Source organism: Panthera leo, chromosome F2 (genome assembly GCF_018350215.1).
Source record: "Panthera leo isolate Ple1 chromosome F2, P.leo_Ple1_pat1.1, whole genome shotgun sequence".
In the NCBI taxonomy this organism is placed as follows: Eukaryota; Metazoa; Chordata; class Mammalia; order Carnivora; family Felidae; genus Panthera; species Panthera leo.
The window spans coordinates 47,280,298-47,296,424 of NC_056695.1; the positions used below are offsets into that span (position 1 = coordinate 47,280,298).

The 16,127-nt window shown below is 43.3% G+C and overlaps 1 protein-coding gene and 1 long non-coding RNA gene across 4 annotated transcripts in view; one reads left to right on the forward strand and one right to left on the reverse strand.

Moving 5' to 3' along the window:
- Positions 1–11,119, reverse strand: part of LOC122210495 — a 92,583-nt gene extending 81,464 nt beyond the window's left edge. Inside the window, exon 1 of the long non-coding RNA XR_006198096.1 lies at positions 10,259–11,119. This is a non-coding gene — a long non-coding RNA (uncharacterized LOC122210495). The remainder of the gene's footprint in view (positions 1–10,258) is intronic.
- The window catches only part of GRHL2 (grainyhead like transcription factor 2), a 171,316-nt gene continuing 161,766 nt past the window's right edge, over positions 6,578–16,127 (forward strand). Inside the window, exons 1-2 of one of the 3 annotated variants that reach the window (XM_042923193.1) lie at positions 6,578–7,091; positions 10,259–10,400. In XM_042923193.1, coding sequence (XP_042779127.1) covers positions 6,848–7,091; positions 10,259–10,400 — 386 coding nt within the window. In that variant the 5' untranslated portion in view covers positions 6,578–6,847. Of the gene's footprint in view, positions 7,092–9,806; positions 9,896–10,258; positions 10,401–16,127 lie in introns of those variants that run through there. The other 2 variants (XM_042923194.1, XM_042923196.1) reach the window with 2 other exon arrangements.

The window sequence follows — 16,127 nt, forward strand, 5'->3', positions numbered from 1 at the left end:
TCATTTTGGCATTTTCCCTTGGGTAAACGTCGCCTCTTTTCAGTTTATTTATAGTTCATTTAGACCATCAAAGCAATAACAATTCCCCAAATAGGAAGAGATGCTCTGATGGTCAGTGGGATACATGAAAACCATTTTTTTTTTATGAGAGTGAAAGTATTAATACCCTACAACTATCCTCTCACTTTCTCCATCAAATCAATTTGTGTTATTTTCTTCAAAACCTTGCCTAAAGTATTTGTCTTCTATGAAGTCATTCCTGACAAAAACTACCACATTTTGATACAGGAAGAACTTCTTCACATTCAAGGCTAGGAAGTGGCAAGGTGCAGGCTTTGGAATCAGGCAGATCTAGATTTGAATCCCAGATCTGCTACCTACCTGATCCAAAATGAAGGTCAAATTTACCATCTGGATTATGAAGCTATCAGTACTGTGGTATCCGTTGGTTTTTTTTTTTTTTCTTTTTAACCAAAGGCCAGTCTTTCATTTCTTTCTTGCTAAAATAACCTTTACATGTTCAAATGTTGAGTGGAGATTCCTTGATTCAGCTCCTGATGGATCCAAGGTGGATCCAGCTCCTCATCTATACGGGTCATGTGACCCAGTGCTGACCAATGAGATATAAGGTAAAATTTGATGGGGGATCCTGGGAAAGATTTTCATGGCTGAAGTGAGTGCCTTGTCTACCTTTACCTTGGTTTTAAGTTCGGCTGTGTGAAGACATGATACTTTTTACTTGAGAGGTAGATAAGCACAAAGACACTGACCCAGACCTCTGAGTTATGGAGTTGCCAATCGAATACCAGCAACTGCATCCTCCTGTTCATCCTAATTTCCTGTCGTGTAAGATAAATTAACCACTCTTGGGTAAAAACCCCTGCTAGCTGGCTTCTCTTTGGCTTGTGGTTGAAAGCATTCTTAACTGTTGTAATTACCTATCTCATAAAGTACTATTGAAACTTAAAGGAGGAACCCAGTTCTGCACCTGGAATATGGAAGGTACTCCATATATGCTCATGGAATTCATTTATTTATTCAATATTGCTGGTGAAGGTGCTCAGTTTGGTGTTTCCCTCAACTGAAGTCCCTCAACCATGGAATAATTCTAGAAAGGGAAGGATGCTCATGATTCTGAGTATCGGTCATTTATTCACTCATCAAATCTTTACTAAATGGTAGGTAAGGTGTTAAGCTCTGGGGAAACAATGATGAGCCTATTAATAGGCATAATCTCTGTCCTCCTGGAGCTTAGAGTCTAGTGAAGGGGGATGGTCAATGATCAAACGCCCCTCAAGTAACTGTGGCAGGTGCTTTCAGGAAGAGGAGCATGTTTCTACAGCAATAATGGAGAAATGTATCTTCCCAATATACCTATTTCTAATCTGGAAGAGCCAGAGAGACTTCCCTGAGGATGAGATGATTAAGCACTGATCTGAGGGAAAGTTAGGAGCTAGTCAGATGAGAGAGAAAAGACAGCAAAAGTTTAGGGAGATAGAATAGCAAATGCAAAGTCCCTGGGCAAGAGGGAACATGGTATGTTTGCAATTCGTACTTTTATTTTCAAAATTTATTTTGATTAAAATCATATAAGCATGTAGGTGTATGTGCTTAAGTTGTAGATGTGTATAAAACTATATCCATCGGTTTAAAAGTCAAATAATCACATCAACTAATAATGTAGAATATAGTATTGCTATTGAAAAATACCAATCCATGCCTCACTTTCACTCTACTGCCCAATCCCGCTGCTAAGAGGTGACCTTATTTAATGAGCTTTCTTTCTAAAATGCTAACATTTACTTCCACATTTCTAAACAATATGCCGATTGGCTGACCCTGAATACATTTCCAATTTTTCCTTTCTTGCCTGCGTTCACGTGAGGGTTTGGGAAAGCTAGATACCCATGTTTCCAGCCACTCTTGCAGAAGGAGGTGACTGTGGGACCCCAGTTCTGGGCGAGGACATGAAGGCACTGGAGGCTTCTAACATCAGTGCTGGAATTGCTGTCATGACTGATGGCGTAGCTGAAGCTGACACCGTCTCTTTCCCCTTCTTACTGCCTTAAACATAGATGCAATGGCTAAAGTTGAAGAGATCATCTGTGCCCACCAGAAAAAGACCCAGAGGATCTCAGAGATGCCAGAATTAAGCATCAGAACTGAAGCGAGCAGCTGTTAACTTTCAGATCTTTTATTTTTTAAAGTGAATAAAACTAGGGGCGCCTGGGTGGCTCAGCTGGTTAAGCGACCAACTCTGGATTTCAGCTCAGCTCATGATCTCACGGTTTGTGAGATTGAGTCCCACCTCGGGTTCTGTGCTGACAGTGCGGAGCCTGCTTGGGATTCTCTCTCCCTCTTTCTTTCTGCCCTTCCCCTGCTCGCTCTCTCTCTCAAAATAAACTTAAAAAAATTAAGGTGACGAAAGCAAAATTTTATTTTTCTAAGCCACTGTTAATATTTATGTCGCTAGGTTTTGATTTATGAGACTTAGGCAACAACTGTTGACTTTCTATGATCGTAGATGACATCACTCTCTGCCACAACATTCCACTTCCTCCTCACCCGTGAGACACTATTGTCTTCCTCCTTCCCGATTGAGTTTTATCACCCGTTTTAATACATTACCATTCAGTATTTCCATTATTATGATCATATGATTATTATCTGCTGTCAAGCCAAGTACATACTAAGATTACTATGATCGAATTTCCATTCTTATAAAATTTCTTTCCCCCTGTACCTACTGAATGTTAACTGTCTACTTAGTTTCCTTTGTACCTATTGCTAAGACTTTCCTCCCCCTCAAAAGAATTTCTCAATACAACTTTCCACAATGTTAAATGCAATCATTGGATTCTACCCCCTACTGTCACCCAGAGACCTCTGTTGAAAGACAGTCTCTCTGAGTCTGCTACAAAGCCATCATTCTGGCCTCCCTCTAATTGCCTTTTTTGAGTCTCAAGACCATCTCTTTCTTGGTTCTGCCTTGTTCTCCTAATTCCTAATGGAGCACATTATTCACTATGTTTCTGAGAAAGGGTCCATGGGAGGCACTTTCGAGACTTTGCATTTCTGAAATGGAATTTTATTCTACTTTTATTCTTCATTGATAACTTGTCTAGGCCTAGAATTCAGTATTCAGAGGTATTGCTTTTAATATCTTCAAGCTGGCAGTATTGTTGAGAAAGCTAATATATTCTGATTCTTGATCCTTTATGTCTGAGTTGTTTCCCTGCTCATTTCATTTTATTTTTACCCTCTGGAAAGGTAAGCCCAGAAATTTAATCATTATTGCCTCAATTTACATCATTTAGAATCCACTGTACTGAGCACTACATGGTCAGACCAATCAGAAGGTTCATAATGCTTAAGTTCTCAAAAATAGTATTTTATCTTTCCTCTAAAAGTTTTCTCCCCAACATTTTTTTCCATTTTTTTCTTTCTGAAACACCTGTTAGTCACATATTAGATCTTCCTGACTGTTCTTGCAATTTTCTTATCTTTTTCTCTTGTATTGTCTATTTTGCTGTCTTTTTATTCTATTTTCTGGGAGGTTTCTTAGATTCTGTCTTCAAATATACCATAAAAGGCTCTATTCCAGCTTTTACATTTTTAATGTCTGCAAACTCATTTTGGTTCTGATGATTGTTTCATTGTTTTTAAATAGTATGCTCTTCTTGTTTCATGACTGTAATATCTTATATATTAATTATATAATCTTTATCCCATCCCTGTACGGTACTGTTTTCCTCAAAATCACTTTTTAAAATTTTTTATTATTTTATTTTTTTAAATGTTTTTATTTTTGAGAGAGAGACAGAGACAGAGACAGAGACAGAGCATGAGTCAGGGAGGGGCAGAGAGAGAGAGAAGGAGACACAGAATCCGAAGCAGGCTCCAGGCTCTGAGCTGCCAGCACAGAGCCCAATGCGGGGCTCGAATTCACAAACCGCGACATCATGACCCAAGCCCAAGTCGGACAATTCACCGACCGAGCCACACAGGTGCTCCAAAATCACTCTCTTAATTACATTTTTGCTCTGGCCTTTATACTCCATTTTGGAGGTTTTCTTCTCAAAGGTGTGGCAATCATTGACTTCGTATTTATACTTAAGAGCATGGCATAAAAAGCTTATTAGAAGTTGCCTGGGTGAGGACAGGACTTGTTGACTGATGGAGGGCAGGCATGGGTGGTGGTGGTATAAGCTTTGCTCCAGGTTCCCTAAGCTAGGTGGAGAGAGCCAGGAGATGGTATCTCCCTAATTAGCATATGGTCTTTCACTTACTCCCCTGGCTATTCAGTCCAACGCCTCACTCTTGATGACTGATGTACCCAAGCCTCAAGTCTTCCAGGTTCAGTCTGACACTTCTGTCTCCTGCCATGGAAGAGGGATGGGTTTGTGGGCTGAGCTGTGTCTCCCCTAAATTCATGTGCTGAAGCTGTAACCCCCAGTGCCTCAGAATGTGACTGTGTTGGGAGATGGGCTTTTAAAGAGGCAATTAACATAAAATGAGATCATACGGCTGGGTCCTAATCCATTACAACTAATGCCTCATGAAAACAGGCTAGCTCAGTTGGTGGAGCGTGCAACTCTTGATCGCCAGGTTGTGTGAGCACTACTTTGGGTGTGGAAATTACTTACAATAAAATCTTTTTTTAAAAAAAAAAGTTAAGAAAAGAAAAGAAAATTAGGACTCAGATGTACATTCACAGTGACAAGACTATTTGAGGACAAAGCCAGAAGACAGCCATGTAGAAGCCAAGGAAAGAGGCTTTAGAATGAAGCCAACCCTGACAAGCCTTGAATCTTGGACTTCCAGCTTCCAGAACTGTGACAAAATAATTTTCTGTTGTTTAATATTTTTTTTAAATGTTTATTTATTTTGAGAGAGCGAGAGAGTGAGCACGCATGGGGGAGGGGCAGAGAGAGAGAGAGAGAGAGAGAGAGTGAGAGAATCCCAATCCCAAGCAGGATCCACATTCAGCAGGGAACGCAACATGGGGCTTGACCTACCGACCGACTGTGAGCTGAACAGAAATCAAGAGTCAGACGCTTAATTGACTGAGCCACCCATGCAACACAAATTTCTGTTGTTTAAACCACACAGTCTGTTGTACTTTGTTATGGCAGCCTTAGTAAACCAATACAGATGGGAGCTTGATTATGCCGGTGGGGGTGGGGACCTAGGGTCCTAACAGATTTGTATCCAGATTTTGAATCAGTCCCTCTGGTTTCAGCCCTACCACTCACTCCCACCTTCAATGATAACTGGAAATTTGATTGCTCTGCCTTATGAGGTCCTACAGACTAGTCAGGCTAGTTCCTCAGGGTCATCCTTCTTCTCAGCTCAGCTAAGTCACTCCTTCCTCCTGCAGTCACGTCCCACTTCCCCGATTTTGTTGTCATCTTTAACCTCCTCGTCTCTTCTCTTACTCCTCTATCAGTGGGACTGCAGGAAGAAGTAAACACATGTATTCAGTGCACCCTGTTTTAACAGGACCACGAGTTTTACTAATGGCCAGCCCAGGAAACAGTTCTCTCCTGAAGGAAGTATGCAAACCCCAGCTGACTATTAGCTGAATTCCACACCACTAGTTCAAGAGCCTTCACAGGAGTAAATGTCGATGCAGATATACATATCCATGCAACTAGGAAAAACAGAAGTGGCCCCCAAACTGCAAGAAAAGTACTATTTACCGCTCAGTTGGTTAAGTTATAAATCTATATGTTGATTTCAAATGTAGGCATCCAGGGTACCTTTCATTCTTCCCAAGGTTTCCTCTTGGGAAGCCAATCAAACAAGTTCGGGTTTTTATAGTGCAAAACACGGTTCTGCAACAGATTCAAGGACAGACAGGCTGTAGTGGCCCGTGTATGGTAACGTGTAGGGGGCCAACAAGCAGCAGCCAGACTTGTCTGACGAGAACCGTAGCCCTTGAAAACTCGGTATTTCTGCCCAGATGCTGCAGAAGGGGCATCCTTCTCCCAAAGTCTCACTGTAATAGACTCACCATAATGAAACAACAATTTAGTATCAAATACTAAACGTTTTACTTTAGGAAAGTGTGATTAGCCGTCATAACACGCGCTAAGGATTACTAATAAAAAATAAACAATTCCATTTTTCTTGGCTGGGAATTTAACTACAACTTTAATCTTATAAATGAAATGGTTTGGTGTAAAAGCAATACCCTTTTATCACTAGCTTTTTATCTGGAAATTTACTTGGTTGCTGCCACCTAAAGTGACAACCAAAGCTCTACACTGTGCTGAAACTTTGAAGTCTGTGACGTGTACTTTGGCAAATACCAGGTTCATTTTTTTTTTTTTTTTTGATGTGCTAATTGTTCCAAGTAAAGACAGTCGTCAGCCATTATATAAACAATCACTAGGTTGGGGACTGAAGAAGAAGAAGAAGAAGAAGAAGAAGAAGAAGAAGAAGAAAGGAGAAGAAGAAGAAGAAAGGAGAAGAAGAAGAAGGAAGAAATCTGGAGAAGAAGAAAGGAATCTTGACCATCATGGACCAATAAAAAGAAAGGTTTGGCCATAAATGCCGGACAGTTTGATACAAGCTTTTGGATAATTTTTTAAGTAGCTGCAAATTAAAGATGACAGATGGACTCACACTTGTTTATCTTCATTGTCTCCTAAAAAGGACAGTAAAGGGACATAAAAAATAAATACACGGGAACAAAGGGGATGAAGGAAGGGTCATCTGCAAAAGATATTTCAGTACAATTCTGGGCGACGGGGTGGATGGAACAGTAGGAACTGCTTTAAGAGAACAGCAAAAGCTACACTCGCATGTCTTCCTAGAGGTCAGTACAGAAAAAGCCCAGATTATGCTACTGTGCTTCCGAGTGCCCTGGGTCCAGAGATCATCAGAAGAAAATGCTGATGAGAGGTCCCAGCATCCCAGAAGTGAGGAAGAGGTGAGAGGCTGGGGCCTGAGTGAATGTGGGCATTTGGAGTTGTTAGGCCTTCAGGTCCCCTGTCCCATTTCTTGCAGCTGGGTGATTACCTCCAGTTGGAGAAACAGCAGAGAGACTTGTACACCAGGCATGAAGAAAGGCAGGAGTAAGGCACCCACAGGAAAGAAAAGAACACGAAAAACTGCATAGTAAGCTGTGACTCACCTGGCGCCCCCCCCCACCCCCCCCAACCCCGAACTGCTTCCAGAATATTGGCAGCCAGGTGAATGTCACTTCAGGCAAGAGATTGCAGATACTTCTCCAGAGAAACTAAAGAGCTGAAAAGAGAAGAGCCTATAGAATAAACAGCCTCCACCTGATCACCATACAGCAAGCCCACTCCTTCCCATCCTCACACATAGTTTCTGGTGGGGTTTTATGACCTCATTCTTAAGCATGAAAGGAGAGTCAACGGTTTGCAACATTTGATGAAAGCCTTCAACGCGGTGAAATTTTACAATACTAGAGAACTAAGGAGCATAATTATGACATTTCAAAATATTAGAAACAAAGAGACTATTCTCCAAGTTTCTAGAAAGAAAAATTCCAGGCCACAAAGAAATGGGAACCAGGATGCCATTGGAATTTTCAACAGAAACACTGGATATTAGAAGATAGAAGAGCACATTTTTATCAACTTATTAATGAAGAATTTCAACTTAGAATCCTACACTTGTTCAAACTTTCCATCTAAAGTAAGGGTTGAGGGGCGCCTGGGTGGCTCAGTCGGTTGAGCTTCCGACTTGGGCTCAGGTCATGATCTCACAGCCCGTGAGTCCCAGGTCACGGGTTTGAGCCCCACTTCGGGCTCTTTGCTGACAGCTCGGAGCCTGGAGCCTGCTTCGGATTCTGTGTCTTCCTCTCTCTCTCTGACCCTCCCCCGTTCATGCTCTGTCTCTCTCTGTCTCAAAAATAAATAAACATTAAAAAAATTTTAAAAAAAGTATGGGTTGAACAGAGCCATTTCAAGTTTTACCTTCTGTACCTTTTCTTGGTTTGTGGCTGGAACATGTGCCATGAAAATGAAGTGGTAACCAAGAAAGAAGGCGTAGGACAGAGAAATGGGGTTTTTGCTCTGGAGATGAAGGAATGTCCCAGGATGACAGCTGACCAGTGGGTCCTGAGAGGAATTCATCTTCTTTGGAGCAGGAGGACAGTGAACTTTTGGAGGGATATTTTTTTTTTTTTTTTTTTGGGGGGGGGAGGGGTGGAAATGGGATTGTTTGGTCATTTGGAAGATAAATGTGATAGTCATTTAGATAGATGCGTTGTAGAAAAAAATATAAGAACACGTGCATAACAAACTAAGTAAACAGATTAAAGGCTGTATAAGAAAGAAAACAACCACAGTACACTAATTGGCTCTGCTGTGACTGGTATTTGCACAGTCATCAGCTACTTAGTGGCCCTCAACCGTGAGTGAGCTATGTTGGAAGAACAGTGGAAGGGGAGATTCTGGGCTTTGAAAGAGCTAAATCCTTATCTAAAGGCAACAGGTGGTCAAAGCACCACATCTAAAATGATAAATCAAAAGACAGCAGTATAAATCATTTAGCAGCAGAGAGGTCAGGGCACCCAGCTGGCTCAGTCCGAAGAGCGTGTGACTCTTGATCTCGGGGGTCGTGAGTTCAAGCCCCACGGTGGGTATAGAGATTACTTAAAAATGAAATCTTGAGAAAAAAAAAAAAAAAAAGAAATGGGGAGGTCAGCGACAAAAGAGACAGCTAAAAGTGGAATGTGAACGCCTCTAGAAAGGAGGTTAAGAAGGTGGGGAAAAGGTAGGTATTGCACTGTCTTAAAATATTACATTATCTTGAAAAAGTGTGTATGCTTATATTGTGGTTAAAAACGAAGAACAAAATTTTGTAATTCACTTGCTGAGCGTGAAACATGGAACAACCAAACCTTGTCTCATGATGGAATTCTCAGGAAATATCTGACCCATAAAGGTTAAAACAGAAGTTGCGTATCATCTCTGGCAACCTAGTATTAACTTGAAATAAAACAGGATATGCCTTCCATGCCCTCTTTATTTTTACTATTCATATGTATGGACTGGATTTCCTGTCAGAACTTTCACAAATATTTCTTTAGGAACAGTGGTTATAAATTAAACCTTTGGTAATTGGTGTTGTTCCCAAACAGAAACAGCACCACAAAAAAGTCAGTTTCATCCTGAACTGTTTCCATAGCAACCATATTAAGCTGGAAGGATAAAGCACCTTTGTAGTCGCTGCTTCTATTGAATTACAATGTAAATGTTGATGCCTGCCTGGGAACGTCAAATGACAACAGGCTTACAGAAGGGGTTCAGTGGTGGTTTGCAGCTCTGGAATCCCAGACTAGAGTTGCCATCGAAGAGGCAGGCCTGGGCCATCTTGGCGTCTATTCACCCCAAATCTCCTCACCCCATCAAAACCACGCCACTAGCCATCTGGCCAGCTCATGAAAGGATGCTCACCTATGTGAAAATCTGTAATCTACCTGGTATCTTTTACACATCGGGACACGGAAAGTGTTTGCTCTGGATAAGAATGTTAAAAATGCAATTACACAACAGACTCGGCAATCTTTGTGTTTTTCCCCTCTCGGCGCAGAAAGTAAACTTCGGTCCCTCACTCTTCCGACAATGTCAAAAGTCCTCTTCAAGTGTGTGTTAAAAGCCCTGCGGTTGTGCTGCCCATTTGATTCCGGTTCGGCTGGCCTGGGGTACCTGGGTTCAGCTCTCCTTTAGGCCTTCCGTTCGACCCACAATCCCTAGTGGTGGCAAGTGTTTCTTTTTTTCCTGCCCCCTCCCCCCCCACCCCCCCGCCCCCACGCGGCCGGCCTCCGGGAAGAAGGAAAGCGTGGCGTGAAGCCTACTCCTAGCAAATGACCCTCAGCTCCCACGGGCTGCAAACGTGCCGCCGCTCCACTCAGGTAAACTACGGAGTGAGTTACCTGCACTTGGAGAAGGGCCTTACCTGAGCGCGCCTCTGCCAATGGCAGCTCACCTGAGGGAGCTTTGCAGCCAATCACGGCGCAGCTCGTCCCTCGGGCTTGTATCCTTTAGTGAAAGAATTCAGCTCCTTGCGAGAAAGTTACCTGTGGCCGCCCAAGTCCGCCACTTTCTGCTCTGTGGCTGCCCATTGCCACCTTCCAGGAGGACTCCGCGCCGCCCGGCCGCCTCCGAGCTCGGGCCCCATGTGAGGGGCCCCCCCTTATCCCACCTTTCCGGCTAGGTGAGGGCGCGAGCGGGCGAGCGAGCGAGAGTGGTGAGGGGGGACGGAAAAGCAGAATTACCTGTAGCTCTTGTTCTGCCATCTCGGGCGCTCTCACACACCTTCACCTGCACAGACTTGAAAGTCCAGTTTCACCAGAGGCTGAGGCTCCAGGAAAAGGGGAGCGAGTTCATTGGATCAAACATGTCACAAGAGTCGGACAAGTAAGTGGATCACACGCGCCGGCTGCTGCTACTACCACTTTGGGCTGATGGCAACTGGTTTGTTATGTTTTTGTTTTTGTTTTTTAAGTTGCTGTTGTTGGTTTTTTTTTTCTTTCTTTTTTCTTTTTCTTTTTGGTGTATCCAGACTTCTCCAGATTGTGTTTCTACCCTGGTTAAGGGGAGAAACCCTACAAGAATGTGAATGTTTAATCCCCCCTTGGGGCCTTGATAGTCAAAGTAGGTTTTCCTCTTTTCTTCCTCCCTTGCGAATGGTCTCACCTCCCGTCTCCCAGGGCGAATACTTGCATATTGACAGAGGTTTTGGTAGATGAGGGCGGGAGGCCTGTTATTCCCCCCTCTCTTTAGTTGCTCCTACCGCTTTCAGGCTGCTAAGGCCATTTGGAAATTCAGCCGAGCTCCTGCGAGGTGTGCAAAGGGCCTGCGAGAAGAGCGGGTCTTGGCCGCTTTTGTGTGCGCGCAACAAAGAGCCTTTATCCTGGCGCAGAAACGGCCATCTTCCCGCACTGGGGCAGGAGAGTGCGTGTGTGCGCGCCCGCGTGTGCGCCCCTGGGCCGGGGCGAGGCGCGGGGTCGCGGGGCTCCAGCCCCCGCCCCGTCCCCCTCCCCCACGCTCCCGCGGTGTTTGGCCGCCTCACGCAGGTGCGGGAGGACCGGGCCCTACGGAAATGAGGGGAATTGATTTGAGGCCCCGATGTTGCACTTCCGTGGGGCGGGAAAGGCCGCCTGCGACTTGATTCACCCACGTCCGGACGGCGTGTGCACGCCCCTGCGAGCCCCGGGCCCCAGGGCCCGCCGGGCCCTGGCGCTCCACGCCGGCGGCCGCCACCTCTGGGGTGGCTGGCGGGGCAGCGAGGGTCGCGCCGGGCCTTCCTGGGGGGCTCGGAGGGCTCGGGGCGGCGGGGCCCGGCTTCCCGCGCCTCGAAGGCAGGGCGGGCAAGCGCGTCCTTTCCGTCCGGGACGGGAACTCTGGGCTCGCCCGGGATCGGCGGCCTGCGCGGCCCGCGCCGCGGGTAGCCGGGCCCCGGGCCGCGGTCCAGTCGCGTCCAGGCGGCCTCCCGCAGGCCTGGCCCCCGCCTCGGGGACGGCTTTGTGCTTAGCAGGGGGAGGTGGGGCCGAGGGCGGGAGCGGGAGGGAGCCGGAGGTGGGTCCCGCGGCCTTTCTTGGGATTAAGTGGCGACACTCCCTTCCCCCTCTCGGGCGCGTCCCTGGCTGGGAACTGGCTGAGTCCTCTTGGAAGTGCCTACGGGCCACCTTGCTGCCTGGTAACTTTGCTCTGGTGTCGTGGCCACCCCAAGGAGACCTTCCTGAGGGTGTCTCCGCCGGGGCCAGGGCGCCGGGACGCCGTCGGACCCTCTCCTGACGTGGCCCGGGGCCAGTCCCAAACTGACGGACCCTGAGTGGGCAACAGGAATGCCCGGAGGACCTGTCCAGAGGTGGAGGGGCGGTCCATCTTCAAAGTAAAGCCGCTGGTAGAGTAGGCGTATCGAACAACACAGGCTGTCATGCTTAAAAATAAAAAATAAGCAAAACCCAAAACAACAACAAAACCCTACCAGATATTGGTACCGCTTTACCCACCAACGAAAAGCGGACTGCTGGCTACACAGCGGACGGGAAGAACTCCTGGAAACAAACGCTGGAAGAGGGTAGGAGTGGGGGTAGGGATAGGAAGGTGTGTGATTGTGGGAGTATTGCCCACCCCACCCCCGCCACATTTTCTGTGTAGCCTCTGAGAAGTCACTACTCGAGCTTGAAATCTCCAGCAGCCAGAAGTCGGAGATGACAGCAGAACTTTTTGGATTGTTTTGATCTTCGTGTCAAAAAAATGGTTGCAAATCGGAAAAGACTTCCTGCAGTTCCTTAATTAAATCACACGATTAACATTTGGTTGCACTGCTTAGTTTTGTATTACAACATGACTCAAAATGAGTTCCTAATGAAAACGGGTCGATGTTTCTTTTGCCCTGTTAGACCTAGCGCCAAGAAACGATGTATTTAGTATTGAGAAAAGTTCAGCACAATGCATTACTTAATTTTTATGGGTAATAACTATTTGGGGTTACTTATATTTAAGGAAAATAGCTTTTATCTAATCCTAGTTTCCAAGACATAATTTTGTAGCCTGGGAAAAGTAATACTAATAAGAACGATACCCATAAAAGACTGCTGCAGCCCAATTGCCTCTCTTTGCCTGGGCTATTGAGAAATGCTTGAAATTAATAAACGATCCTTGGGATCAATTTTGGGAACTATAGCCTTTGTTTTCTTAACGTCCTCCTCTAGCCGAGGACCGGCAGGGGTGGGTCCCGGATTCGCCGGCCTGAAGTTTATGCCATTGTGTGTGTTAGTTACGTGGGGTCGGGGTGTGGGCGCTAAGAAAAAGGACAGAAGAGCGAGTTACTGGGGCTTCCTGCTACAGCAAGCAGAGTCCTGAAGCTTGAGCTTTATCGGCTTCATGGGAAAACCACCTAGGAGGCATGTTTTCTAGAAGTAACCTAAAAGAATACACACAGGATATTTTCCCATAAACCCCATCAAAGTGTAGGTAATCTTTTGGTTAGCAGAGGAAGATAATTCCAGTTAGCAAGTCTGAACTGAAGTAGCATCATCTTTTTTATGGTTGTGGACTTTTCAGATTGAAACGTTCTGCTTTTTATGTTCTGTAATGTTGATGCTATCACTAATTAAAACAAAGTATTTTTAGGACAGCTTGTCTTTGTACATATTTGAAGATTCTCTGTTCCCTCTTAAATTTTATGAAGATTTATGATCTTTGTCAACAAGCTTGTGTATTCTAGCAAGGCAATGATAGATTTAGAAACTTTTTTTGCTGCCAAAACATACCAAATATATTGAGGATATAATATTATATATATATGTATATGATTTTGATATCCACAGGTATTTTTCATTACACAAATGTTTTCTGATTACCAGCTATTTGCAACACATTCAGATAGGCATTATAAGAGAATAAAAAGATGTATAAAGATGAGCCACGTCCTCCAGGGGCTTACATTCTCGTGGAAGGTGAGACATGAGCAGACATAATTGTAATTAAGGCAATACCTGGTAAGTGCCTAAAAAAATCACAAAGAAAATATAATAATGTATTATCAGATCATGGTATATCAATCCTTCCTACTCACCTCGTTTTTGCTTAGGACAATTACTTTTAGGCATTCAATGTGGTTTAAGGAGTCTGGCCATTATTCCAGAAAAGAAACAGAAATTGCTCAAAGTTATAGATATCTCATGTGGTATAAACTTTCAAGTAATGGCATAAAACATTTTAATTAATTTTTTTACTCTTTAGTTTTATACATGCATGTTTGTTTCCATTTGGCTATATAAAATGTATTTTAAGATCATAAACATTAAGTAATCATATCTTCCTCAAACCACTAAAAACCATTCATTTATTTGACAAATGTATCTTGAGTGCCAGGCATTGATCCTGGCATTGAGACCCACTAGTGAATAGAACAGAGTCCTTGCCCTCATGATGCTTACATTCTAGTGGGGGGAAAAACAGACCATCAATCAAGAAGGAATACATAACAAAATAGAGGTTGATAAGTGATATGAAGGAAAGCAAAGCAGACCGAAGAGATTAAGAATAATGGGAGTTATTTTATATAAGGTGGTCAGGGATGGCCTCTGATGAGATGCACTGGAGATACCTGGGTCAAGAGTACAGGTCCATGGAAGAGCAAGTGCAAAGGCCCTGAGGTAGGAGAGTCCTTGGCATATTCAGAAAGGAGCCCATAAATCAGAGAGGAAGAGAGATAATGGTAATGAAGTAAACTAACAGTTCTCTCCTTCATAGTCCAGATATCTGTATATTTAAAAAATAGGCAATTATAAATGGTTCTGGCAATGGAGAGGTGAGTAAATAGTAAGCTAATAGCATCAGCCTTATCTCTTTACCCAAGTAGCACCAGTTTAATGGTTAAGCTCTAGTGTTCTCTTCCCTACAATGGATTAAATTCTATATACTCCTTAATTTAGAGATGAATAAGTTCACATATCCTAGAAGATTCCTGGAAACTGGAACAGAAGAAGAGGGACCAAGGACAGCTGGTGCTTACTCTCTCACCCTGCTTTCCTGCCTTCCTCTTGCCCTAATCCAGTGCAAACTTGTATCCTTTAAGAAACAAGAGTTATCCACTGTGTTTGGAAGTGAGACACTCCAGTCTGCTTTGGTTAGCTTGGTAGCTTCAATGAAGTAAACTAATATACAGGCAAAATTAACATATTGAAAAATAAGAAAATGCTAGACAATAAGAATTTGGATTGACTTAAAAAAAAGTTAAATTACATGTGTGCCTAATAAATACACTATTGTCTTTACGTATATTGTGTTTAATAATAGAAATCTCTGAGAAATCCTTTAAATCATTGCTTTCCAAACTCATCTGATTCCAAAAATATCACCTGAGGCATTTGGTAAAACTACAGATCGCTGGGTCCCACCCCCTAGCTATGGAATCAGAGGGGCCAGGGCATCTGAATTTATAAATTGTCCCAGGTATATTTTATGTACATTTATGATAGTGTCAGTGAAATAATGCTTTAAGTGAGTACTCAACATTACTTTAAATAATAAATTCAGTATATATATATATATATATATATATATATATATATATTTCAGTATATATATATATGCATATATATATACACATATATATACACACACACATATACACACAGACACACACACACACGCACACACTCAGGTGTATATCCAATGTGTCAGTGAAATGAAACCTGGGAGCTTTATTTTACATTCTTTGAGCTACCCTGTTTAAGCAACTTCTGATACTATTTCAATTTGGTTTAAGAATTCTTTGGCCCCCTGTCAATTTTGTTTGCTTTCGTTGTTTTGCTGAACTGCCCCTTCTGGAAGAATGGGATCCTTTTGACAGGTCATATATTTCCAGAGCTGCTAAGGACCTCATTTGGAGTGATGTCACTCATGTGGGTCTCTGCCAGGTTTGTAGCTAAGTGTCAAGCTCAGATTTTAGGCTGGAGTCTACTCACCAGGGAGTTAGGTTAGAGTTAGAAGGTCAACCTTGACCTTCTGCACTTTCACATTAGAACCTGAAACTAGTGCACCTTTTTCTAGGCATAGTCATTGAATTTAGAATCTATTCGGTAGCACAAGGTCAAAGATAACAAGTTCGAATCTGATGTTGTTCCTGGTGAAATGATTTAATGGGATGATGGTTGCAGTTTCATTTCTAGGGCTAAGGGTAGCATTAAGTATTACCTGATAAGATGGTAGTATACTGTCTATTGTCCTGTAAATAGGTCCTGTTTTAAACTGACCACCAGGATCAGGCCACCCAAATGGGCCCAGTGCCCTCTGATTCAAGGAGGATTAGAGTAAGTGCTGGAGCAGTTGATGAAGCACTATATCTAGCAATTTCTATTAGACTCTGCAGTCAAAAGGAGAATTTAAACAAGTAGTCAGCAAAGTCCAACATACATAGGCACATTTAAATAATAATACTCAGTAACCTAAGAAGTATTTGTTTGAAATCTATAGATAATTTTAAAAAGATTATTATTTTGATGTTAGGTTTTTAAATCTACTTAAAATTTTTTTAGTATTTATTTACTTATTTATTTATTTATTTTTTTTTTTGAGAGAGAGAGAGAGAGAGAGACAGAGAGATAGAGTGCAAACAGAGGAGGGACA